Source organism: Lithobates pipiens, unplaced genomic scaffold (genome assembly GCF_037356315.1).
Source record: "Lithobates pipiens isolate NorthernLeopardFrog02 unplaced genomic scaffold, aLitPip1_a1.2 Scaffold_18, whole genome shotgun sequence".
Lineage (NCBI taxonomy): Eukaryota > Metazoa > Chordata > Amphibia > Anura > Ranidae > Lithobates > Lithobates pipiens.
Genome location: NW_027507758.1, coordinates 239,929,992 through 239,956,793, shown reverse-complemented (window position 1 = coordinate 239,956,793; position 26,802 = coordinate 239,929,992). Strand labels below are relative to the sequence as shown.

The following is a 26,802-nucleotide window of genomic DNA, read 5'->3' as shown; positions in this document are numbered from 1 at the left end:
ATTTCCCTCACTTTGCAGGAATTCTACTTACTTGCTGTTGTGGCCATGCGACAGAAAGTGAAGGGAAATATCCCCAATAGGACACAGATGGCAAAAAATAAATAAATAAAAATTGAGAGGGGATTTTGCCCTTCCTTACTTCCAAAAAAAACTCCCCCAAAAAAAAAAAAACTTTAGTTCTACTTTAAAAGTACAAGGAAGAAATAACACTGGGAACAAAAAAAAGCCCTGGGCTTCAAAACAGCCCTGTGTTTGTGAAGTGGAAAAAAATGTTCTTTACAGATCAAGGCTGCCAACTGAGAGACTTGTCTCACAGGAGTGGCGACAAGAAAGGTAACCTTGCAATAGAGGAAGAGAAGGGAATATCCAAAGAGGTTCAAACGGCAGCTTCTAAAGAAGCGGCAGAACAAGGTTGAGATTCTACAGAGTCACTGGGGGACATACAGGAAAAACAACGTGAGCAACACCCTGTATGAAGGCCTATACAAAAGGAGGGAGAGCCAAGGCCTTCATGAACCCAAGACCTTCAAGAAGGGATGACTGAATTCAATAGGCCAATGTCTCTCAAGGCCTGGACTTAAACAGAGACACAGGCTGGTAAACTGACCCTTGGGACAGAAGATGCAGATGATCCAGGATGACCCACAAAAAAAAAAAGTCTGCCATGGACCTGATAAGGTCCGAGTACCTTGTTCATCTACGCCAGATCAGTGTGATGGAAAGCCCTCCGTCTCAATCCTACCAAGTAGGCAAGGCAGGTGTTTTAGAGGAGGAAAGGTGTCGATCCAGTTGAATTCAAGTTGAAATGAGTGGATGCTCTGGTGATCCAACAGGGTCACCAGAGCATCCACTGCAAAGGCTAAAGGAACTCTGGATCTGGAGACAAACCTATCAGTTTGACACTGAACCTGGTTTGCTTCTTGCAGAGGAGAGAGGGTGGCTACTCTTCTAGGACACTAGCAAAAAATGGATAAATGCTGGGAGTGGGAGGGGCTAGACTAAATTGTTCTTATAGCTCTTGTATGCCAGTGTGACGTCTCCTAAAGGCTGCATAACCCAATGTACCCGAATACATCCTCTGTCTCCTATAATGTTCGATTAAGAAAAAAAACATTAAAAGCAGGACTGATGCATTCCACATCACGGAATATTTAAAGACGCTATAGGCGCTTATTGGAAGACATGCCTGGGGATGCACAGCAAAAACATGCAATGTAGTCATCTAGCATGGGCGCACTTACCAGTGCTGCGTGCTGCACGATTAGTTGGCTTGGGAAGGGTAGCTGGTGGCTGCTTACTAGAACTAACCGCATGCTGTTTTGTAGCTGCTTCATTTTTCTTATAACTGCCAGCTACATTTTTTGAAGGAAGATTTTTTTGAGGGGGTTTAAGTGGAGGTGGAGCTGAAGGTGGAAGTTCTGGACAGACCCGAACCCTTTCTACAAAGAAGAGAAATTGACAGAGAGGCCTGCTCACACATTTAATTTCAGTTGCTTATGCAGAACAAGATTTTTTGGCAAAAAGAACATGTTAGGAGGTATAATAATCACACCATGTGTACTTTAAGGGACACATACACAGAAGTATTCAGCATTGTAAAACTTAAAAGCAGGTAGAATAATTTTGTTTCACAACAAATGATGTTACAACGTCAGCTGACCTAGTAGAGTGTGGCTTTTGATCATACTTTTTAATATTGTAACATAGTGCGTGACTAGCAGAAGTTCAGACTAAACCCAACTGTTCTATGGAAGAAAGCACACCATCAACCCAGTTTTACAAAAATTTGTATAAATGCTGTACATACAGATATATTGGAAGGTTTGTGATTATTAATAAAAATCTAGTAAAGAGGTGTAAGGTGACATTTCAGGTCACCTAGCACATTTAAAATTATTACTACACTGACAAATATATATCCTGTGAGAAATAAACTTTGGCTTTAAATTATTTAAACCGCCTACAGCTACTGATTTTTTTCACTTGCGGTTCCCACTGAAGATAAAATCTGCTTGTGCAATTTAATTGTAAACATAAGTTTGATTGTGAAACATATACCACATTTTAGTTTGCATTCCTTTCTTTCTGATCTGTTGAGGGCCACAGGAAGCCATTTACCATTTGTCATGTTGCCCTCTACAGGAGGTTAGAGCAAATAAAAATTTGTAGGCCATCTCAGAATAACTCCTCCTCCTACAAGCAATGTTCTTTTTTTCCCTTTTTTTTCTATTAAGATTCTTGCTACTTTGCCGCTTGAGCTGGTCTCCACCAACCAACCACCAACAACCACTATCTGGATTGGCCTTTCTTCAAATGAGCATGGAAGTGCCGAACACGGGCCTTACTGGACTGGGCATTGCTGGGATAGCCAATAAGTGACCCCCAACCACTGGTTTCTGCGTTAAGCATTTTCCAGACCCTGTTTTGTTAGAACGTTAGCCTTGGAGTGGTTTGTAGGTCCAGAGCCATTGGCATTACCCCTGCGCTTGCCCCATCTCTGAAGACCCACTCTTAGCCCTTGTACACACGGTCGGAGAATCCGTCAGAATGTGTCCTATCGGACCGCGTTGTCGGATAATCCGACTGTGTGGTATGCATCGGACTGATTCCGTCAGAATATCCGTCGGACCCAATATTCCAACTTGTTGGAAATATTTCCCGACCAACTGGGCCGATTGGACATACTCCGATCATGTGTAGAGAATTTTGATCGGACCAAGTGCCATGCATGCTCTGATCAAATTCCTTCATCAAAGCTATTGGCTACTAGCCTGAATGTAGTCCCAACATAACGAAATTACGTCATCATGTTCTGAAAGATCGGATTTTTCGTCAACTTTGACCGACCGTGTGTATGCAACAGTTTTGGACAAGATCCGACGGACAAAATCCGACGGATTTGGTTGTCGAAATCTCCGACCGTGTGTACAGGGGCTTAGAGTGGGAAGATTGGGCAGAGCACTGGGAGTTACCTCGATATTTGCACCACTGGGTGTTTTTGAAGATTTTGCTTTTCGGACGTTTTTACCATGACATATGTCACCCTCAAGATAAAGTGTCACACATCCCTTCTTTCTGTTACTTAGAATTCAGGAAACATCTCTCCACCACTTCTGCTTTCAAATAGCCATGTTAAACTTCAATCTTCTGCTTCTCACCTGCTTCCAGGTTGGGTTTTTTTGAGTACCTGATGCCTTGTTTTGTACCCGGAGCTATATTGCGTCCCCACCACACATTTGTAACATTTCTGCCTAAAGATCCAGAGTAGACAGTCCTTATTTTTGAACTTGCTTCTGTGGATTTGCAATCTTCTGGCATCATTGTCAAACTAAAGAAGACTATTTCAGCACTTACTGATATGGTACACACCACACTGCTTCCACTAGTTCAGTTCCTAGTCAGCGGTCCTTTAGAGCTTCTAGGATTGCCAAGATGATTTTAATGCACCTCCTGTTTTAGGTCTTCCTTTGTGGAGACTGTAAACACCCAGAAAGGTTGTTTGTTCCCAGAAACAAAGCCCTATACTTATGTTTGGAGGTTTCCGGTCTCATTTTCCACATAAGTTTCCAGTCAGTCCTCATGTGGAGTGTGAATGAAGTGTTGCTCTGCACAACCTGTGTCCAAGAAATGCTTACAACACATGACCTTTGATGGGCAATGCCTTTTTGGGTCTATTCTGGATATCATCATCAAGGATGCCACAGGTGACAAGAGCACCCATCTTCTTTTTCCAAATAAACCTAAGACTCAGTCTGTGATAGATATTTGCTTTGCTGGAGAAAAGCCCTCCCAAGTATGACTCTCAGCCCACCCACATAGCTTGGGACACCAAGTCTACCAGGTCCTCAGACAAATATTCCTCATGAAGATGCAATGGGCATTTGTTCATCTTTGTGGATACCTGGACAGCTTGCATCTCAGATGCTTGAAAGCAGGTGGTGTTTTTTTCCCCAGAGGCTACAAGCTAGAGTTTTGCTCTCAGCACCACTCTTGGTCCACACTGATTAGCAGATCTCCAGGAAGCCCTACCAAGTGTTTTCCGGAATTGGGTATTACTGCCCACCCTGTTCACAGTTCCAATGTTCATAATTTAAAAAAATCCTGAACCTTCAGAAATCAACATTTCAACCAACTTAATGCCTGGAGTATTTGGGTCTAGTACTAGACATGGCTCAAGTCAAGAGTTTTTCTTCCTCAGAAGAAATTTCAAACACACGCTCTAAGACTTGTACGCTTTAGTCCAGGAGTCACTGGGCTCTTCCATTCTAAAACCTACAGTCCTGGGGGCTGGTGGTATCCTCTTTTCAAGTGCCAGTGGACCAGTTTTACTCCAGGCCCCTACAACAATATTTTCTCATTGTGGGACAAGCAAGTCCACTCCATAGCCTGGTATTAAAGACTAGGTTGTCCCTGGCTTGGGGGCTCTGAAGTCTGGTGTTGGAGATGGGGAGTCCTTCCTTCCTAGTCTCACAATAGATGCCAGCCTGTTTGGCTGGGAAAGAGTGCTGGGCACCCAGTTGGTGCATGGGGCATGGATGTCAGAGGAATTTTATCTCCCAATCAACATTTTGGAACGTTGGGTGAGTTGATGTTCCTGCAGGGCTGGGCCAAGTGGCTGGAGGGTCATCTGATCAAGATTCAATTAGACAAGGCCACAGTAGTGGCATGCATCAACCATCAGAGATGAAACAGCTCTTGCCGTAGCAAGGGAGGTGGAGGGGATCCTGTCCTGTGAAGAACTTCCAGAATGTTCCAGCTTTGCTTGGCATTTACATCCAAGTTCGGGACAATTGGCAAGAAGACTTCCCCTGTTTGTAGCGTCTGGACCTCGGGGGTGGCCTACACCCAGAGGTGTTCCAGGACCGGATTACAGGTGGGGGAAACTGTATGTGGATCTCTGGGCCTTCAGGTTTAACAAAATTTAAAAGTTTGTCTCCAACTTTGATCCTCTAGCAGAAGTTGTGGATGCTCTGTGCCTATATGGGATCAGTATTCCCTCATCTAAGCTTTATCCATTTCCTCCCCCGAAACTCCTTTCTCATCTGTTTTCCAGCATTACATTAATGTTCATAGCTATTGATTGACCCAGGTGGATGTGGTACTCTGATCTTATAAAACTTCTGGTAGACGCTCTTTGTGCTCTTCTAGAAAATCCAGATATTTTCTAGAAGTAGCAGTTTAATGTATAGAATGCATTAAGATAAAAAAAAAAAAAAAAAAAAAAAAAAAAAAAAACTTCTGCCTTTACAACTCCTTTAATTCATCAGTACTGATCTGAGTGTACTTTTAGGCTAAGTTCACAAAATAGCCTGTGTGGTCAGGGGGCCCCGGTAGATATAAAAATCGGAAGCCTGGTTTCAACAGGCTGTGGGGGTTGCTAACCAAGGGGTTTTTAGCCAAAGTTGTGAGTGGCCCAAATGGCCTACGGGTAAAATAGAATTAATGATCATTTACAAAACTGCACAGATTTTTATTATCAACTGGGATCTCTTGATTTGGCTATTTTCTGGAAAAGGTGAACTTTGCTACAGAATCTTGTCATATTACTTGTTTTTCCTGTGTTCTTGTAATAGTTCTAGCATCAGTATAGTTTAGTATCCACCCAGTTTCAAGGAAGGACAAGCAGCACAAACCTATAATTCCACGATCTTACAATATTGCACCTACTATTAAAACCTAATCATTTATTAAGCATGTGTAGTACATAACCAATTCTATGCAACAAATATCAACGTATCTTGACTAGAATAACTCAAACCCTTATGCAAAAAAAAAATTCACAGTGGGACAGTAAATAAAGTGCAAATGCTAATAAAAAGTGCAAACAATATGTGCTTAAAAAAATGCTGAGTGCAAAAATAAATGCCTACTATACATTAACCTCTTCTCATCCCGCGTATAGTCAAACAGCGGCCACAAGGTGTCTCTCTTATCCTGGGTGGCCATCACATGAGGTCCTCGGTTTTCCGGCCCCTAGCGGGCGCCCGCCGCATCACTCGGGAACAGAGGCGCGTGCCAGGCACCCGCGATTTCCGCCAGTCACCCGCGATTGCCGGTCACACACAGATCCATGTCCTGTCAGGGGAGAGGAGACTGATCGTGTGTTCCCAGTACAAAAAGAAACACTGATCGGTCATCTCCCCCAGTCAGTCCCCTTCTGCCACAGTTAGAATCATTCCCTAGGTAACACATTTAACCCCTTGATTTCCCCCCTAGTGTTAACCCCTTCTCTGCCAGTGACATTTATACAGTAATCAGTGCATTTTTATAGCACTGTTCGCTGTATAAATGTGAATGGTCCCAAAATAGTGTCAAAACTGTCTGATCTGTCCGCCGCAATATTAGTCCTGACAAAAAAATGCAGATCACCGCCATTACTAGTAAAAAAAAAATAAAAAAAAAATAAAAATGCCATAAATCTATTCCCTGCTATAACTTTTGCGCAAACCAAGCAATATACACTAAGGCTAGGTTCACACTGCTGCGATGCGGGAACGCTGCAAATCCACTGCGGGTTCCCGCATCGCATGTCTCCCGGCGGCAGTTCACACTGCCCTATGCGAACTGCTGGGAGTTACATTAAAAGTTAATGACACCTCAAAATCTGTTTGCATATTGCAGTGCGATCTGTAAACTCGGATAGGAATCTGATCGCATGGTGTGAACACCCATGCGATCCGATTCTGCTGCGGACCAAAAAAAGGGTCCTGTATGAGTTTGGGCCGGATGCAATGCAAATTCAGCCATACTATCTGTATGGCTGAAATTGCATCGCACAGAGATCGCACGTGATTTGCACTGCAGTGCGAATCACATCCGATCTTGGACATCGCAGCAGTGTGAACCTAGCCTTATTGTGATTTTTTTTTTTTTTTTATCAAAAATATGTAGAATACATATCAGCCAAAACTGAAATTTTTTTTTTTAATTGAATATTTATTATAGCAAAAAGTAAAAAAAAAATACTGTGTTTTTTTCAAAATTGTCAGTCTTTTTTTGTTTATAGCGCAAAAAATAAAGAATGCAGAGGTGATTAAATACCACCAAAAGAAAGCTCTATTTGTGGGGAAAAAATTACATATGGGTCAAAAAGTGTGACAGCACTGAAAGCTGAAAATTGGCCTGGGCGAGAAGGGGGTGAAAATGCCCTGTATTGAAGTGGTTAATAAAGTACATGAGTGGTTAAAAGTTCATATATATTCCAAATAATAAAAAAGTCCATTCAAGAAGTTCAAAAGAAGAAAGTCCAAAGAACGTGATCAAAGATGAATATTCTATTCACGTGCTCTGTGTTAAAAAATGCAGCTGGAAATACTCTCCACGCTGCCGATTCGTCTCTCGATTGGGGTTTTCTTTTGTTTTGTTTTTTTAAGGGAAGAGGAAGAAAAATCTCTATAGCGTAAAATCATTTAAAAATTGCTAATTTATTAAAAACACTAAGAACACGCACATATTTCAGGTGTCATCCCAACACTAAGGAACAAATGCTTCATTGTAATGTGTGCCTATCGCCTTTGGCTGCAGCTCTCAAGCTGCGAGTACAAACCAGACAAGCGTGATGACGTCAGCGTCCTAGCCCCCGTCTACTAGCTTCATCATTCGATGTCCTCACAGTGCGGTAGGGTTTTGGGTTGATACTAGTATCGGTGATTCACTGGTGTTCTAGCAACAGCAGCATTCTTCTCTAATCCCTCAATCTTCCATCAATATCTCTGGTGCAGAATCTCCTTCATTTTTTTCCTTTAGTATCCACACAGTGCTGGATATATAAAACTGGCATGATTTCCTGACCTTTGGAAAGCTAGGCCCAAGGAGCTCTACTAAAAAGAGGCCAGTTTTCTAAAGAAGTTGAGAATGTTCACGCAATAAGTTGTGTGAATATTCACTTTAATTATCCTAGTGTGTGCAGATAAAAAAAAAGTAAAACAGGGATTTTTATGCAGAAATGACTATGACAATTTATTATGTGACCATTCTCAACTTCTTTAGTAAATCATCCTCATGGGCCAGAACAAAGGAGTCATTAATAACAATACAATAACACACTGACAACATTTCTTATTTTAACAAAATTTTATTTATTTTGGTAAATTTTTTCTTGGCCCTGGTGTTGTTCAAAGGGTAACCTCATAATGATTTATGAATTCAAATAAATGAAGCCATCTTGGCTAGAACACAACAATCAAAATGTATTTATACGTTGTCCATCCAGCCAATGCAGGACGACTATTCCCCAACTAAACAACACCATGACTATAATAAAAAATAAAAAAAAAGGGGGAGGGGGGGGGGGGGGTCATTCTGTCAGGAAATGTGCTGGAGAGCACAGCCACTACACACATAGAAATAAAGTGCCCAAACTGTTGTTTTTGAACAAAGGAAGCATGCATTTGCCAGAGGGTGTACACATAAAAGGGTTTTTATAACAGTACTCAATGTTGCCAGGCAGACTGGATGATTATAATGGTTGCTATTTAAACCAACAAAACATTATGCAGGTAAATGCATCCAAGCACTTTGCCAAAAACAACTAAGCACACACTGTACCTATAAAGTATAAAACCCCTGGCATCTTCATCAACATCATAAAAAAAGTCAACAAACACTATTAAAGTCAATTGCACAGCTCTCACGGGCAGTTGCCATAGAGAACAGATGTAAGAGGATGAGAGACAGCAAGAATATAACTTTTTTTTTTTTTTTTTTTTTTTTTAATTAATATGAGTAATGTACTGGAAGTTGTATGCTTTAAAAGACAAGTTAATTTTCATTGAAGTTGTCTTTTATAAGGTCCCATAGCTTTTCCCCTTAGTGTAACTAGCAGTGTAAAATACTTACCTTCAGCCCAGCTCTGGATTTCTTCACTGTGTGGCTTTGCTTAGTCGGCATAGCTTTTTATTGCAAAAAATGCTAGCTGAGTTGTGTTTTCACTGTGTATATGCACTACTTGCCACATTCATTCCCATGCGGACAAGGCTATACTATACTTCTATGGAAAGCTCGGCCTGCCATGAGTACAACCTTATCCATTGGAATGGATGGATTGAGAGGCCAAGCCAGCTGCCGGTCAGGCATGTGGGTGGATCCCAACATCATTGTTGGGATCCCTGCAGAGCCTGGACTGGCTCAGTAATGTCAGTCAACAGAGCACTTTAGCCCCAGTTGGCTGAATCTGGGTCACAGGTGTGCAGAACTAAGTGCACTCCTGTGACCCATAGGAGAAATATGGGCAAAAGAGCTTTGGCCATACTTCTACTTTACAACTTTAGGCCAGTTAGGTTGGGAGGATTTGGCAAACCGAGCAATTTTAACCTTTCTTGCCATAAAGCCATCTTTCAGATGCACCTATATTTATAAAACTAGTCATTCTTCGTAGCATGGAGAATGAGGTTTCTCCTGTCACACTACGAGAAAACTGATCTCATTCACCTCCAGATTATTATCTCTCAGCTTCTCTAAACAAAATTGTGATTTCATGGTTAGAATACAGCAGAAACATTTCTCCTGGCACCTTACTAAGAATTGAGCAGCCGTTTTAAAAAAGTGCGTTATCCTTACTCAAATCTGACTATGTCATACCCCATACGTCTTTAGGTGATCCATGAAAATCTATCTGTTCAGAGAGGCCTAGCCTACTTTTATGTATTAAACTTTACTTTTGCCTTCTCCATCAGCCCATTCCTAACAGTCATTACCTTTTCACTCTTCATTTTAGATTGTAAGCTCTAAGGAGCAGGGCCTATTTTTCCCCCTTGTATTAAATTGTATTTTAACAGTATGGTTTTCCTCCATTTTGTAACGCTCTGTGCAAACAGTTGGTGCTATATAAATCCTGTATAATAATCATCACCATCACTGCATATTTAAAAAAAACTATTAAAGACCAGTATACAAAATGGCCCATAACATATTAAATGACAGTAGAAAACCATAGGCACATGGACATAGGCACACAGACCTCAGCAACCACTTTCAGTGCACCTTGCAGCACTGGCTAGGGTTCCTATTTGCCTTCTTGTTTAATATGTTCCCTTCTAACCAAATCCCATTAAGTACAATGTATAAATTATATTTACCACCATGGCACAGATCTGCTATATTAGCTGCTGATACCAACAAAGGAAGCCTCCAGCCTGCAAGATGCGATTATACAAGTCACTTGAATATCTTCATTTAGTGAAGGAAATGCTATTAAAGAGGGAGCGGAGAATCATAAGCATTATCTGTAAGTCTAGTGGAAATTGCCAATCCTTGTAATGCTGTTAAGTTTTACGTATAGTAAGTGACGTAAGTGACGACTTGCCACGAGAGAAAAAAAAAAAAGAGTTGCTTTGTCACGAAGCTTGCTACTGAAATGATAAATAATTGAACATAAAAACACAAACCAAGCAGAAAAATCTAGGTAATTTATGTAGAGTATGTTGTCAAATACATCCCTGCTTTAGTTCTTGTTGTGTGTTTATGTACACTGTCCTAAGCGTAAGTATGGTAAAAACACCAAGAAAAAAAAAAAAAAGAAGAAAAAAAAAGGTATGTTAAAATTATGGGCCTGTCAAAAGCAAAGCAGTAGAGAAACTGGAAGTAATCATGGAGGTTCCAGATGATATTTTCTCCTACGAGTCCAACATATAAAATCTGACTGGCCTTTTCGAACAACATATCTTCTTTCAGCCTGTATAATAATATTCAATTGTTCCATGTTTTAGTTGACAGTTACTGTATATGCAGATTGACTTTATTTGGCCTGAAGCTGTAAATTCTGCAGTGATCACTTCTAGGTTTAAATACCACTTCTGCTGTGATCAGTATTGATTAAAAGTTCATGAAGCAGACATGTAGAAGAACTGTCTGCATTTTATTGCAATACAACACATGTGTATGCATGTAAACACAATGCAACTGAAAGTAAAAATTTAATTGTTACTATTTTGACCCTTCCGGGGAGCTGTCCATTCACAATGGATTACAAAAAATTGTATTTCAATGTGCATAAAAATGCTCAAGAAAATGTATTTTTTATGCACATCAACGCACCTGAATTTAACCGCGTTGCAGTCAGTGCAGTATAGTGTGAAAGGATCCTAGTGCTTCTTCACACCAAGTGCAGTGACTTGCGTTTTCTGCAACAGGTCAACTTAGGTTGCTGTAAGGGTACATAGAAGCAATGTTGTGTACATCTGTTCCATTAAATTCCCATCTTTCTGTGTTTTAACACAATGCACATGAATACATGTAATTGCAAAGGAATGCAACTGAAAGTAAAGATATCAAAAATAAATGATTAGTATTTTGACCCTTTCAGGGACCTGTCACTTCAGAACGGACGACATGAAAACACATGCCAATGTGCATTAAAACATCATGTAAGGCAACACGAATGATAAAGATCAACACACATGCATTTTTGATGCGTTGCGGCGAGTTTTTATTTTCAGTATGGTGTGAAAGGATCTAAAACACTTTAGCCAAGAGGCTTTAAACCAGAAGATATTTCTGCTTTTGACCCTGCTGCCAATACCAGACCTTGGTAATGGTCAAAAAATAACCCTTAGGGTGAGATTTACTAAAACCGGTGCACATAGGATCGGGTGCAGCTGTGCATGTTAAGCAATCATCTTCAAGATTTTATTGTTAAAGCTTAATTAAAAAGCTGAAGTTAGAAGATGATTGGTTACTATGCAGAGCTGCACCAGATTTTGCCCTCTCCGGTTTTAGTAAATCAACCCCTTATTGTTTACTGCTGCTGAAAAATCAATTTTAGAGCAATGGGAAATAGCACATACATTAATTCTCACCTTTCTTGTATTCAGCTTTCTCTTCTGAAACAGATGCTTTTGAGGCTATTGCTCCATTTCCTGCTGTAGACTTCTGTTCTTTAGGTGGTTCCTCACTGATTGGCACTGTGTGACCATTTGATGTTCCCATATTGATTGCTACTTCACTATCTACAGGAAAAGGACTGAAGGTTATTCTATTAAAATAAAAACATTCCAGTCTTAAAAAGTAGCCTGCACAAAATTCTATATAAAGCCATTTATCATTTATTATCTACAGTATACTAGCAATGTAATTCCTCCAAGTTCAAATTGAGTTTTACTCAAGGATAAGGATCTTTATTCTTTAGCCATGTGACGGAGATTTTCAAATCTCATAGCACCGATAGGTGTCGCAGAGATCATGGCTGAAAATAAATGTCAGTTTTTGAAAATTAGGATCCTTGGGCATTATTCACATGGGTGCTGAGAGCCATAGTCTGTAAATAGGCCATGCAGGATGCAGTGTCCCAAGCAAGAGGGAGAGGCACGCTGGGCAACAATTTTGAGTTGAGGAAGGCAGCTAGGCAATGGGAGGCAGAGGTAGCACCTGGAGACTTGACCTCAGTCTGGGATCCTCAGAGGCACATTCAGCATCCAGAGGGACTGGTAGAGGAAAAATTACCATGCCCACCGTTTCCTCCAGCCCAGATAGATATACCAGAAATGGGGTGCTATCCTGTGACCCAGGCAACCCAATGCTTAACAGATTGCCCGGGCAACAGGCTCCTCCTCCTTTCTGCGCAGCCACATCAGGCATGTGGCAGGTGGGCACAGCACAGGAAGAAGAGCTTGCTGTGTGCACTACACACTGGTGCCTAAGGGAAGAAAGTAAGCTGCTGGTATGAGATCCAATAGCCTGATGCCTCATACACAGGAGGTGTGGGGTTGCGGGAATCAAGGTGCTAGGTGTTGGCTGCAGGTCTCCCCACACATATGTGGTGTATGAGGTGGGGGACATGGGAGGGATGGAGGGGGGAAGCCGGGTGCTGAGACAGCATTAATTTACATTTTTTTTGTGTTAGACAGACAGAGTGGTAAAGGATTAGAGCACACGTAAGGGTTTATTGGTCTCTGTGTTCTCGTAAAAATAGCAAAAGCAGGTTTCATATTGTATTTTTATCCTCAAAGATTCACTTTAAGGTGCTTCTCTTACTTGAAAAAAAATAAAACTTTTTGAAGGTATAAATTGCAAAACACCCTTTCTTTGCCCATCTATACCTGAATGCCAGACCGTTCTGCTTGGGCAAAGCTTGGACACTTCTCAGTAGTGACCAATAGGAATGGACAGGGGGAGAGATGGGGGCAGGAGAAAGTGGGCAAGCTCAGACACAACCCATCAAGGTTTATGCTAGCAGCATGCCAAGTCAGATTACGACCCTTTACCTTTGCCAAAGGTTTGTTAGGGACTCACTTAGGTATGGAGTCAAGTTAAGTATCCCTTATTGGTTTGACTGCCCAGTTTGACATTCCAGCAGAGTAAGGCCAGCCATACACAGAGCAAATCTTTTTCCTGCAGCCAAGCTTCCCTCGCTGGGTGACGACAGTGTTAATCGCTAATGACTATAGAAGCCACTAGTGATAATCACAAAAGAATCCAGCAGGCTGGTTGTACCCAAGCTGATCGATCGGTACATTCAGTCAGCCCATTAACGGTTTGATTAGAGCCGTGTATGGCTGGCCCAAAGCTCACAACACAGATTACATTCTATCTGTACAATCTCCTTTAGATCTACCAACAACTGTATAGAATCCCCCGATTCCAAAAAAAGTTGGGATGCTGTGTAAAATCTACATAAAAGCAGAATGCTATGATTGCAAATCTCATAAATCCCTTTTATTCACAATATAAAATAGAAATTATATCAAATGTTTAAACTGAGAAAATGTACCAGTCTAAGAAAAAAAAAAAAAAAAAAAAGGTAATTTTGAAATTGATGGCAATGACACATCTCAAAAAAGTTGGGACAGGGCAAAAAAAAAAGCCACCAAAGTTAGTGATACTAACAAAGAAGAACTGGAAGAACATTTTGTAACTAATTAGGTTAATTGGCAACAGGTCAACAACATGATTGGGTATAAAATATGCACCTTAGAGAGTCAGAGCGTCTCAGGAGTAAAGATGGGCAGGGGTTCACCAATCTGAGAAAAGCTGGGTCTAAACGTTGAACAATTTCAGAATAATGTTCAACATAAAATTGCAAGAGACTATCATCTTTTGGCAATGGGGGCGAAATACGTCCCAAGTTAGGCCAACTTATTTATGGCCAAATGTGAGGAGGACATTGTTGATACCCACAGGAGACCAGAGTTGGTCCTGTGGGCTAGGTATATTGACGACATCCTCCTCCTATGGGATGGCAGTGAGTCTGACATATAGGCCTCTGTAGCTTTATGATGCTCCTTAATGATAACAACAGGGGCATCAGGTTTAACGTCGAGGCCAGTTTAAAAGAGATCAATTTTCTCAATCTAAAGATTATGGTAAAGGGAGATAAATTTGTGACAGCCACTTTCTTTAAACTGACAGACCAAAATTCATATATCCCTCCTGATAGCTGTCAATACGAGCCCTGGTTGAAGGCGGTTCTCCTCAAGTTCAATTTATGCGTCTTAGATGTAACTGCACTGAGGTTGAAACTTTTGAAAGTCAGGCGGCCATCCTCACCAGTAGATTCATAGATAAGGAATACGACCAGTGTCTGGTATCTCAGGCAGTAAAAGTAGCACGTGAGAAAGATAGGGCATCTCTTTTGATGAACGGTCAACACAATATGGCTAATATTCAATTTGCATTACCGTTCATCACAACTTCTTCAGTACAGCATCGCAATATCAAGAAATTGATTCAGAAACATTGACATGTTTTGACTAGTGATCAAGTCCTCTGCACTATACTACCAGAGAGACCTCGGGTTGTTTTCAAAGGGGCATCATCTCTGAGCAACAGGATTGCCCCTAGTGTCCAAGATCCACCAAAAACTAATAGATGCTTTTTTCAGAACCTCACTGGCTATTATAGGTGTAAAAACAGCCAGGTCTGTACCCTTAATAGATGCAAGGAGAGGAAAATCTGTAAATTTACATCCACTAGCACCTCGCGGTCACATGAAGTGGAACCATTCATCACTTGTTCATCTGAAGGTGACGTCTATTTAATACATTGCCCATGTGGCTTACATTATATAGGGAGGACCAAAAAGGGCTTGAATGAGCACATAAATAATACTAGGAGGGGCTTTGATAAGCATTCAGTCTGTAGACATTATGACCAGGTACATAATATAGATCCCTCCAACACATTATTTATGGGGATAGGCAAATATATGCAATACTGGAGAGGTGGTTCACTAGTCAGAGAAATCTCGAAATGTGAAATGGCCTGGATATACAGACTGAAAACATATGCTTCTTTCGGCCTTAACGTTGACACAGATGTAAATGCTTTTATTAATAATTCTTGATATTTGCCTTGTGAGATCCACTATGTAAATATAGAATTTATGGCTAAATAGTATTCAGTTGCAGGGTCTATTAGCCTCTGTTTTGAGTCTCTATTTGCCAGGGACTATTTTTTTTTTTTACCTTTTCTTTCCTTCGCTTTCTTTTTTTGTAATTTATATAGATATTCGTTATTTGAAAGTGGCATATTCGGATTCCTTATTAATCTATAACTTTTTATTTTTTAGAGGGTTTTAAATTTTATGATTTAGGCACTCTGTAATGGCCAAGGTGTAATTTGACCCTGGCCCACTAGATGTCATATTAAACACTTTGAGGGTGGCCCCACTATATGCATTAGGAGCATTTCCTGTCTCCTTCAGTATGGAGGATTCTTTCAGAGATAATGACATATAGGCCTTCCCTATAATATTATTTTTAAATTTTAGAGTTTAGAGTGACACCATCATAGATATTTGTCTTATGTTGGTGGCACATTTGATAGTGGCAACTTGGATACCAGTTAACATTACTTAACCGATGGCATGTCTTTTACTAGATTTGCCATTGACATTGAGAGTGCGTCCAAGTTTGCCATATGTGTGTGAGACTTGTAGCGCATTGGTGACGTTTATATTTAGATTTTTTTTTTTTTTAAAGAACATAGGGATTGCTATAATTTGCCCACTAGGTGTCACTTTGCTTAATTGCAGAGCGTGTCACCATTGTGAACATTAGATTCACTTCCATTTTTTACACATTGGGAGGTTTGGTTGTTCCTGGGATCTTTGCCTTTTTTTTCCCTGTGTCCAGACCGTTAAAGTCTGATTACATGTTGGTTCCCTGGTATTACAGGCAAGCTATGTCCTGCTCGTAGTGTCTCCTTTTTTATTTTTATTTATTTTTTAGCAATGCTGTCTCATTGTTTAATATGTAACAGGTTGCCTTGACCAGGTCCCACTAGCATGTCCTGTCGGGTCTCGCGTGTTTACATCTCTAAACGCGTAGATCTGTAGACTGACTGCTACCTAGAATGAGACTTTGGCAGGTTACCAAGGTATCAAGGGTTGGGTCTTGCGTGTTTTCATACCGCACAATGCACAGGTCTGTTGGCGGACTGCGGCTCAGAACGAGGCTTGGCTGGGTTACCATGGTATAAAGGGAGTTGACTCCGCACGCAGTCTGTGCCCCTGGATGACATCATTCTCTTATGAAACGTGTAGGACGACGCAATGACGTTACTTTGAGTCACTGTTGTGTATCTAGGATGGGTTTGTCCGAGTGTGTACCGGCCAGCACATCGCACTTCAGGCTTTCTAAAATGCTATATTTGTAAGTGTGTTTTCATTGTTTTAAACGAATAAACCATAAGGTTTTACACTATCGGAGCATCTGTTTTTTTACATGTTATGTGCACCCACTAATGAGGCGATCTGGAGAGTAGCTGGTGAGCAAGCAGGCACGTTCAGTTCGCTCTGAAGTTATAGCTGCACCTAGAGCATATGCTTTTCCTGATCCTCTATAGTGGGAGATCACGACTATTTGGTAAGAAGTAATTCTCTCTATGTGGTGGTGGATTGCACTATTTTTGGTTGAAGATTCATCTCATCAGCAGATGGACTTTTCTCCTGAGTTTTGCACGGGTGAATGTGATATTTCATGGTTATTTCTACACGGATTGTTTGCCTTTATAGATTATATCTTCAAGTTTGTTTTTCACAAATGTTCATGATTTTTCAATTTATCCACACATATTTATTATTGTGACAAAGAAGATCCAGGTCTGTTAACCACTTTCAGACCGGACCATTTTTACAATTTGGCACTGCGCTGCTTTAACTGGTAATTGCGCGGTCATGCAATGTTGTACCCAAACACAATTTGCGTCCTTTTCTTCCCACAAATAGAGCTTTCTTTTGATGGTATTTGATTGCCTCTGCGATTTTTATTTTTTGCGATATAAACGTAAAAAGACCGCAAATTTTGAAAAAAAATGATATTTTCTACTTTTGTTATTAGAAAAATCCAATAAACTCAATTTTAGTCATACATTTAGGCCAAAATGTATTCAGCCACATGTCTTTGGTAAAAAAAAAAGTCAATAACTGTATATTTATTGGTTTGCGCAAAAGTTGTCACATCTACAAACTAAGGTACGTTTTCTGGAATTTACGCAGCTTTTAGTTTACGACTGCCTATCTCATTTCTTGAGGTGCTAAAATGGCAGGGCAGTACAAAACCCCCCCAAATGACCCCATTTTGGAAAGTAGGCCCCCTAAGGAAATTGATAAGTGGCATGTTGAGCCCATTGAATATTTTATTTTTTTGCCTCAAGCGATTGAATAATGACAAAAAAATTTTTTTTTTTTTTTTTTTTTTTTACACAAAGTTGTCACTAAATGATATATTGCTCACACATGCTATGGGCATATGTGAAATGACACCCCAAAATAAATTCTGCTGCTTCTCCTGAGTACGGAGATACCACATATGTGGGACTTTTGGGGAGCCTAGCCGCGTACGGGGCCCCGAAAACCAAGCACCGCCTTCAGACTTTCTAAGGGCGTTACAGTTTTGAAGGCCATAAAATGGCAAGATGGCACAAACCAGGTAATAAATGGCGGGTGCCCTGAAACTATAAAAAAATAACTAACCAACCAGCGTCACCTGTAACAGTTATATGGTGATCACTGGTGAAAGGGTTAACTAGGGGGCAATCAGGGGGCTTTATGCGGTAGTATATGGGGGTCCCTGGCGCTATAAAAAGCTGCGGCGAACCTAAATACCTACCTGCCTAACTAACGTCACCTGTGACACTAATACAGCGATCAGAAAAACGATCGCTTATTAGGCTGGGTTCACACTGGAGCGATGCAGGAACGCCACGAATCCGCGGCGGGTTCCCGCATCGCATGCCTCCCGGCGGCAGTTCACACTGCCCTATGCGAACTGCTGGGAGTGTCAGTGAAATGTTAATGACACCCCCAGATCAGTTCGCATATCGCAGTGCGATCTGCAAACTCGGATCGCATGGTGTGAACACCCATGCGATCCGATTCTGCTGCGGACCAAAAAAAGGGTCCCGTGCGAGTTTGCGGCGGGTGCGACACGAATTCAGCCATACTATCTGTATGGCTGAACTCGAATCGCACAGAGATCGGATGTGATTTGCACTGCAGTGCGGTGCGAATCACATTCGTTCTCATAAACCGCTGCAATGTGAACCCAGCCTTAGTGACACTGGCGACGGGGGGTGATCACGGGGTTAAACCTTTATTGGGGGGTTAGGGGGGTACCTTAGAACTAAAGGGGGCTAACCCTAACTGCCCTAACAGTTATTACAGTCACAAATGACACCAATGCAAAAAAAAAAAAAAGATGCAATTGGTGTCACTGTGACTGGGGGGGCAGGGGTAATTGGGGGGGTGATCGGGGGATGAAGGGGGGGTGTGAGTGTGCCTGGCATGTTCTACTGTGTAGTGTCGTGTTGGTGCAACTCACCGATCCTCTCTCCTCGGTGCAGGAACGAAAAATACCGACTCGGAGGAGAGATTACATCACTTCCTCTCCTGTGTTTACATTACAGGAGAGGAAGTGATGTCACGGAGCATTTCTATTCGTCGGGAGCGATCGCGAGGGGGTGGCCATGAATGAATGGCCGCCCCCTCATCCCGGATCGCTCCCAAACGAATACCGACCGCCGCAGGCACCGGGGGGGGCCCGATCGGGCCCCCCACCCGCGGGAAGGCAGGGACGTATATATACACCCATATGCCTGCCCGTGCCATTCTGTCGACGTATATCGTCGTGCGGCGGTCGGCAAGTGGTTAAGCAGTGAAATCCTATATTAGGCAAGAATGGAACAACATTGGCGGCACAGTGGTGTAGTGGTTAGCACTCTTGCCTAGCAGTAAAAAGGTTCACTGGTTTGAATCCCAACCACGACACTACCTGCCAGGAGTTTGCATGTTTTCCCTGTGCCTGCATGGGTTTCTTCTGGGTACACCTGGTTTCCTCCCACACTCCAAAGACATGCTGGTAGGTTAATTTTCTTCTGTCCAAAATTGGCCCTAACATATGAATGCGAGTTGGGGACTTTGGATTGTGGGCTCTTTGAGGGTAGGGACCAATGTGAGTGTGCAATGTATGTGTGGAGCACTGCGTAAATTAATGCCACTATATGGGTACATTAAATAAAAGGTACCCCTTGTGTCCCATCTTAATGAGACACAATGTACAGGGATAGGGATAATTGTAGACATGCACTCACACTCAGGTTGAACTGGATGATCTGGTGTCTTTATTCAACCTTACTAGCTATGTAACTATGCAGAATTCTCTGCCAAAAAACTCCAGCAACTGGTCTCCTCAGTTTCCAGAAGTTTACAGAGTGTTGTCATAAGAGGGAACATAAAGTGAATAATTCCATGATAGTGTCCATCACCCATCACCAATAGTATTACAGTGAATCCATCACCAGCTGTAGAAACTGCTTACCAGCTTCAGCTGACCCCTTATGACAGAGTGAAAGCCTATGGCTTAAAACCCATTTGGGGTCTTTCTCCACATCACGTAGTCATGCCACTTCTCCGAATGGTACTCAAGGGATTCGATAGGAATTAGACACTGGAAAGAAATCAAAAGCTCCAGTGTAAAATCCTTAGGTTTAATAAATGAAAGTTCTCGCTCACAGCAATAAAAAAACTTGAAGTTTGTCATGTCGGCCACACATACACAGCAACCCGTCTGTCGGGACACAAAAAAGGTGGTGACGTCAGCACATTGCTCTGCCCTATGTGTTTCGTCACAAATGATGCCGTCCTTCAGGCCTTTTATTGCTGTGAGCGAGAACTTGCATTTATTAAACCTAAGCATTCTACACTATCTGGAGCCTTTGGTTTCTTTCCAGCTGGTGGTGGATTCACTGCGATACTATTGGTGTTGGATGGTGTTGGATACACTATCATGGAATTATTCACTTTAAGTGTGGACTTTCGTTGAATTAACTAATTTGGTCACATATACAAACTTTTATATAATTAGTGCAGTTTTATAATTTTTCTTTTAGGGTGATTGTGATTATGTTGCACAAAATTGCTGCTTATAGGGACAGTTATCTAGCGCAGAGGGGATGCTACACCATAGAAAACATGGCCCTGTCCCTGCTTTTTTGAGACAAGTTGCTACCATCAATTTTGAAATGACCTTATTTTTTCACCTAAATTAATATTTTTGTCAGTATAAAAATGTGATAGGTTTTCTATTTTCTGTTGTGAAAAAAATATGTTTTTTTGGAGATTTGCAAACCATTGCATTCTGTTTTATGTAGATTTTACATAGTGTCCCAACTTTTTTCACACTGGAATTGAAAGCAGGCATTTGAGGGGCATCTAATGACTATGCAAATGATACAATGGACAGCACACACTGCTGTTCACATTATTATTATTATAAAGAATTTATATAGCGCCAACAGTTTGCATAGAGCTTTACAATGTGGAGGGGGGCAGTACAATTACAATACAGTTGGAATAGGAGAGCCCTGCTCATGGAGCTTACAGTCTAAAGGGTGGGGGTGAGGTGGTAAGAAAGGCAATAGCTGCAGGGATGATCTGATGGAGGTGACTCGGGTACAGTTCTTAGGTGGAGGTGGACTTCCCTGAATAAATGTGTTCTCAGGGATCGCCTAAAGGCAGACAGGGTAGGGGCTGACCAGGCATACTGGGGCAGGGAGTTCCAGAGGATGGGAGAGGCTCTGGAGTAGTAACAAGGGAGCTAGTGCCGCTTCAAAAATTAAAGCCTCATGTCAAGTTTGGAGGAGTTTGAAGCCTTTCAACGCCTCCCATTCAAATCTATGGTAGCGCTCTGCAAAACGCACTAGCAGCCGTTTGTGGCATATTTGCCGTTCGGTTGCGGCGTGTTAAAATTTGTTTTTAAAAAAATTATGCAGGAGGAGTAGAATGTTCCACAATGATAGAGGAGAGCATAGAGTACCCTGCAGTCACTTCCTTCTATGCATTTCCTATTTGTGCTGCTTGAAGATGGCCGACATCAACTTCTGGGGACAGGTGCATAAATCATGATACAGAGCATGGAAGTGCCCTTTAGAATATCATAGCGCCTGGATGCCCTCCTTCTCTTGCTCTGCTTAGCCAATTGCTCATACATCAGAATTAAGGATGAGCCGAACACCCCCTGGTTCGGTTCGCACCAGAACCTGCGAACAGACCTAAACTTCGTGTGAACTTTAGAACCCTATTAAAGTATATTTGACTCGAACGGTCAAAATCTAATTTTAAAGGCTAATAGGCAAGTTACTGTCCTAAAAAGTGTTTGGGACCTGGGTCCTGCCCCAGGGGACATGTATCAATGCAAAAAATAGTTTTAAAAACTGCTGTTTTTTCAGGAGCATTGATTTTAATAATGATTGAAACAATAAAAGTGTAATATTCCTTTAAATTTCGTACCTGGGGGGTGTCTATAGTATGCCTGTGAAGGGGCGCATGTTTTCCGTGCTTAGAACTGTCCCTGCACAAAGTGTCATTTCTGCAGACAAAAAAAAAGTCATTTAAAATCACTCGCGGCTATAATGAATTGTCGGATTCCGTAATACAGAGAACACTCATTGAAAGTCATTGATTAAAAAAAAAAAATAAAAAAAGCGTGGGGTTCCCCCAAATTCAATTACCAGGCCCTTCAGGTTTGGTATGGATATTAAAGGGGAATCCTGCATCAAATTAAAAAAAAAAAATTGAAGTGGAGGTCCCCCTAAAAATCCATACCAGACCCTTTATCCAACCACGCAACCTGGCAGGCCGCAGGAAAAGAGGGGGGGGGGATGAGAGAGCGCCCCCCCTCCTGAACCATACCAGGCCACATGCCCTCAACATTGGGAGGATACTTTGGGGGTCTGTGACCCCTCAAAGCACCATGTCCCCATGTTGATGGAGACAAGGGCCTCATCCCCACAACCCTGGCCGGTGGTTGTGGGGGTCTGCGGGCGGGGGGGCTTATCAGAATCCGGAAGCCCCCTTTAACAAGGGGACACCCAGATCCCGCCCCCCCCGCTTGAAATGGTAAGGGGGTACAATAGTACCCCTACCATTTCACAAAGAAAGTGTAAAAAATAGTTAAATAAGACAAGCACACTTTTGAAAAATTCCTTTATTAAAAAAAAAATAAATAAAAGATTCCAGCAGTGGTAATCCACTCACTATCAAGCGACAGATGATCATCTCTCCGGGGTTCAGCGATGCCTGATCTGATTCAGCGATGGGAGATTTCTCAGTCCAGCGCTGAGACACTGCGGGGATCCCGGCGGCTGACATTTCTTATATGAGGAGGGCGGGGTCACCCATCACCTGACCCCGCCCCCCTCTGACGCTAGTGAGGGAAGCCGGGCTTCCCCAATGACGTATGGGAGACCCCGCCCCCTCTGCATTACATCAGAGGGGGGCGGGGTCACCCATACGTCATTGGGGAAGCCCGCCTTCCCCCACTAGCGTCAGAGGGGGCGGGGTCAGGTGGTGGGTAGCCCCGCCCTCATAAGAAACGTCAGCCGCTGGGATCCCCGCAGTGTCTCCGACAGTGGAGACAGAGGATGCATGGATGGACTGCGCTGGACTGAGAAATCACCCGTTGCTGGATCAGATATCGCTGGACCCCGGAGAGATGATCATTCGTTGCTGGATAGAAAGAGTGGATTACCACCGCTGGAATCTTTTTTTTATTTTTAATAAAGGAATTTTTCAAAAGTGTGTTTGTCTTATTTAACAATTTTTTTACACTTTCTTTGTGAAATGGTAGGGGTACTATTGTACCCCCTTACCATTTCAAACAAGGGGGGCTGGGATCTGGAGGTCCCCTTGTTAAAGGAGGCTTCCAGATTCTGATAAGACCCCGCCCGCAGACCCCCACAACCACCGGCCAGGGTAGTGGGGATGAGGCCCTTGTCCCCATCAACATGGGGACATGGTGCTTTGAGGGGTCACAGGCCCCCAAAGCATCCTCCCAATGTTGAGGGCATGTGGCCTGGTAGGGTTCAGAAGGGGGGGCGCTCTTGTCCCCCCTCTTTTCCTGCGGCCTGCCAGGTTACGTGCTCGGATAAAGGGTCTGGCATGGATTTTTAGGGGGACCCCCACATCAATTTTTTTTCTAAATTTGACGTGGGGTTCCCCTTAATACCCATACCAGACCTGAAGGGCCTGGTAATTGAATTTGGGGGAACCCCACGCTTTTATTTATTTATTTTTTAATCAATGACTTTCAATGAGTGTTCTCTGTATTACGGGAGCCGACAATTCATTATAGCCACGAGTGATTTTAAAGGACTTTTTTTTCCTGCAGAAATTACACTTTGTGCAGGGATAGTTCTAAGCACGGGAAACATGCGCCCAGGTACGAAATTTAAAGGAATATTACACTTATTGTTTCACTTTAATCATTATTAAAATCACTGCTCCCGAAAAAAACTGCAGTTTTTAAAACTTTTTTTTGCATTGATCCATGTCCCCTGGGGCAGGACCCAGGTTCCCAAACACTTTTTAGGACAGTAACTTGCATATTAGCCTTTAAAATTAGCACTTTAGATTTCTCCCATAGACTTGTACAGGGTGTTCCGTGGCTTTTCGAATTTGCCGCGAACACCCCAAATTGTTCACTGTTCGCTGAACAGGCGAATAGGCAATGTTCGAGTTGAACATGAGTTCAACTCGAACTCGAAGCTCATCCCTAATCAGAATCATATGCAGGAGGGCAAACATGAGATAAAGCATAATAAAAGGAATCTATGCTGCTGCCTTCCCTGCTAATGGAGTAGGCACAGGAAACATTCACCATGACAATCCGAACCTCAAATTGTTTATTTTTTGTAATGTCACTTCCCTTAAAAAAAAAAAAAAAAAAAAGGGGGAAAAAAAAAAATAGGCATTTGTGAAGCGATTTTAACCTGCCTAAATGTGCATCAAAATTGTGCATAAGGCGTTTGGGGAGCATTTTTAAAAGCGTATTTTATGCTTGTAAAATGCCAGTCTAACATCTATACTAAAGTGCATTTATGCTATAGGAGCGTTTGTTAATGAATTTCCGCCCCTACCGCAAAGACCAAATGACTACTACATTAGGGTTGAAATACACTTATGCAAATTGGGCTGTTAGATGGAAGTAGCAGATTTTTGTTATTCAGGTACCAAATGTAAAGAAAAAAAATACTAGATCAGACCTGCCAATGGACTTATCTCGCTGGTTCAAAATGACCAGTGTATTTTTTATTTTATTTTTTGGAAGTGTCAGGTTCTTCTGAAATATTGTTTCCATTCTGAAATTACTAGATATTAAGATAGAAAGTGAAAGCATTCATAAGTAAATTCAGTTTAAGTGTTATAATGTATATAAATACCCTAGAATAAGTCTCACCATGGTCTGGTATTTCCTTGAGAACTCCTCTTCGTATAAGCTCCTCTCGGCTTTGTCTCATGGAAATCTTGCGTTCTAACACTGAAAAAAAAGAAAAATTGAAAATAAACATTGCTTGATTAAAATAGAGGAAACACTCCCAAGTCTCTACCTTCTTTAGTTCTAAAGCATGAACAAAAAGCCATTATGCAATGTATGCTTGTTAATAATAACAAAAGTTAAAGAAAGCGACACTAAACTCTGCTGGTTTACACACATAATAAATTTATATATTATAGATATAGATATATAGATATATAGTATGTATTCTTAGCACAGCCTCCAAGTCTTTAAATTCTTTTTTTTTTATTTTGCTGCTGTGATCCAATTCCTTGTTGGAAGTGGCTACATAAATTTTTCCATGGTCACATTGTATGTAGGAACGGAGCCACTCTTACTTGCTTTGTAGCATGCATACAGCAGTGTACGCAGCTTAAACTTATATGCACTGCATGTTCCAAACAAATGTAGATTTTTATTAAATGTAGATTAAAGTCCATGGCTCTTTAACAAGCTCCGATAAATGGGGCAAAATCACTGGGCACCCGGCCGCAATAGCTTTCGGCTTCACGGCCAGACATGCATGGCATGTGCGCGAGTCGCGCTGCGCTCCCGGAATGGACAAGAGATTGTCTAGAGGGAGGGGCCACCTAAGGCGAAAGGATGAGTCCCTGGGCGGAAGGAGGAAGTGGGACAGGAATTCCCCCTCCTAACGAAGCCCCCACTCCCCCCTCACAAAATGGCATGCCAAATGTGGCATGTAAGCGGGCGAGGAGTGCTTAAAGCGGAAGTTCCATTTTTGGATGGAACTCCGCTTTAAGTACCGACTATGCCCACCCTTTCCTTCCCTGTGTTCTGTTCACAAAGGCTGTACTAAAGGTTCACGCAATTAAAAGCACTCTACGAATGGAGAACAGGAGGATAAAGTCATCCTCCAATCTCAGAATGCTTTTAATTGCAGGAACCGATAGTATGGCTTCTATAAATGAAGCACAGGGGCCGAAAGGGTGGGCACTTGACAAGTGGCTGTCACAGATGCACCCACTCACAATATCCCCTGGAGCACTGGAAAATCTCCACTGCAGGGGTATCCAGGGGTCAGAAGACCTAAAAATGTAACCAAAACACAACAGCCACCAGCACATGAGACACTTCATTCATGGCAAGTACCGCCCCCTGGTGTTTTTTATTTTTTTTAATTCGCTAAACTCTGGCTTTTAGCCTTGCTTATGGGAGGAGGCAAGCTCAGAAGAGACTGAAACACGCTGTAGTAAATTTGGAGTAGTATACAGGCTTGGGAGCATTACCAGCCAAAGAGGTTCTAAAAAAATAAATAAAAAGAAAAAAAAGTTGGATCACCTTCCAGTCACATGGATAAGTTACATCAAAGTTGTTTAAGCATATCTATTGCCAAAATGTAAAATTATATATTCTACATTATATTTAAAATTATTATTTTAAATAATTACTACTCCTATTGCTCCAATTAATCTTGAAGTTTGTGAACTTGTTTTAAGATCTCCACAGATTTGCTTCCTTGAATTCTGTGATACATAATCACTGTGCCCTGTGAGTAGGTAATGCAATGTCACACATTTCACAGAGCCTGCCTTCTGAACTACAGAGGCGCTGAGAGGAGGAATCCCAAGAGGGAAAATTAATACAGGAATCACTGCTTGCAGGCATCAAGATACCATGGTGTAGTCCCTAGTCCTTTAAAAAAAAAAAAAAAAAAGTTAAAAACAGGGAAAAAGCTGGAAAACCTGCAGGGAATCCAGGAAGTTGTAGAAGGTGATGGTCAGCAGACATGCAGAAATTACATGAAAGGAGATTATTCAAGTAACTTTATACTAGATTACCAAAAATAACTGTTTGTACTGTTATTCCATTGCTGATGGTATAGAACATGGGGTCTCCAAACTTTGTGAACAAACATCAGCATTGACACAGTTACCCATAAACATTTACTGTACAAAATAAGGTCTGTTGGCATGGACCATAGGGCGAGTACATAGATTGAAAACTGGCTACAAGGGCGAGTTCATAGGGTGGTGATAAATGGGGAGTACTCGGAATGGTCAAGGGTGGGTAGTGG

General features: G+C 41.9%; 1 protein-coding gene across 5 annotated transcripts in view; it reads right to left on the bottom strand.

The window, feature by feature from the left end:
* Positions 1–26,802, bottom strand: part of PHACTR2 (phosphatase and actin regulator 2) — a 323,856-nt gene that overhangs the window by 49,797 nt on the left and 247,257 nt on the right. For 3 of the 5 annotated variants that reach the window (XM_077486715.1, XM_077486719.1, XM_077486718.1), the window contains exons 3-5: positions 24,669–24,749; positions 11,796–11,945; positions 1,242–1,439 (exon numbers count right to left, since the gene is read on the bottom strand). In XM_077486715.1, coding sequence (XP_077342841.1) covers positions 1,242–1,439; positions 11,796–11,945; positions 24,669–24,749 — 429 coding nt within the window. The remainder of the gene's footprint in view (positions 1–1,241; positions 1,440–11,795; positions 11,946–24,668; positions 24,750–26,802) is intronic. The other 2 variants (XM_077486717.1, XM_077486716.1) reach the window with 1 other exon arrangement.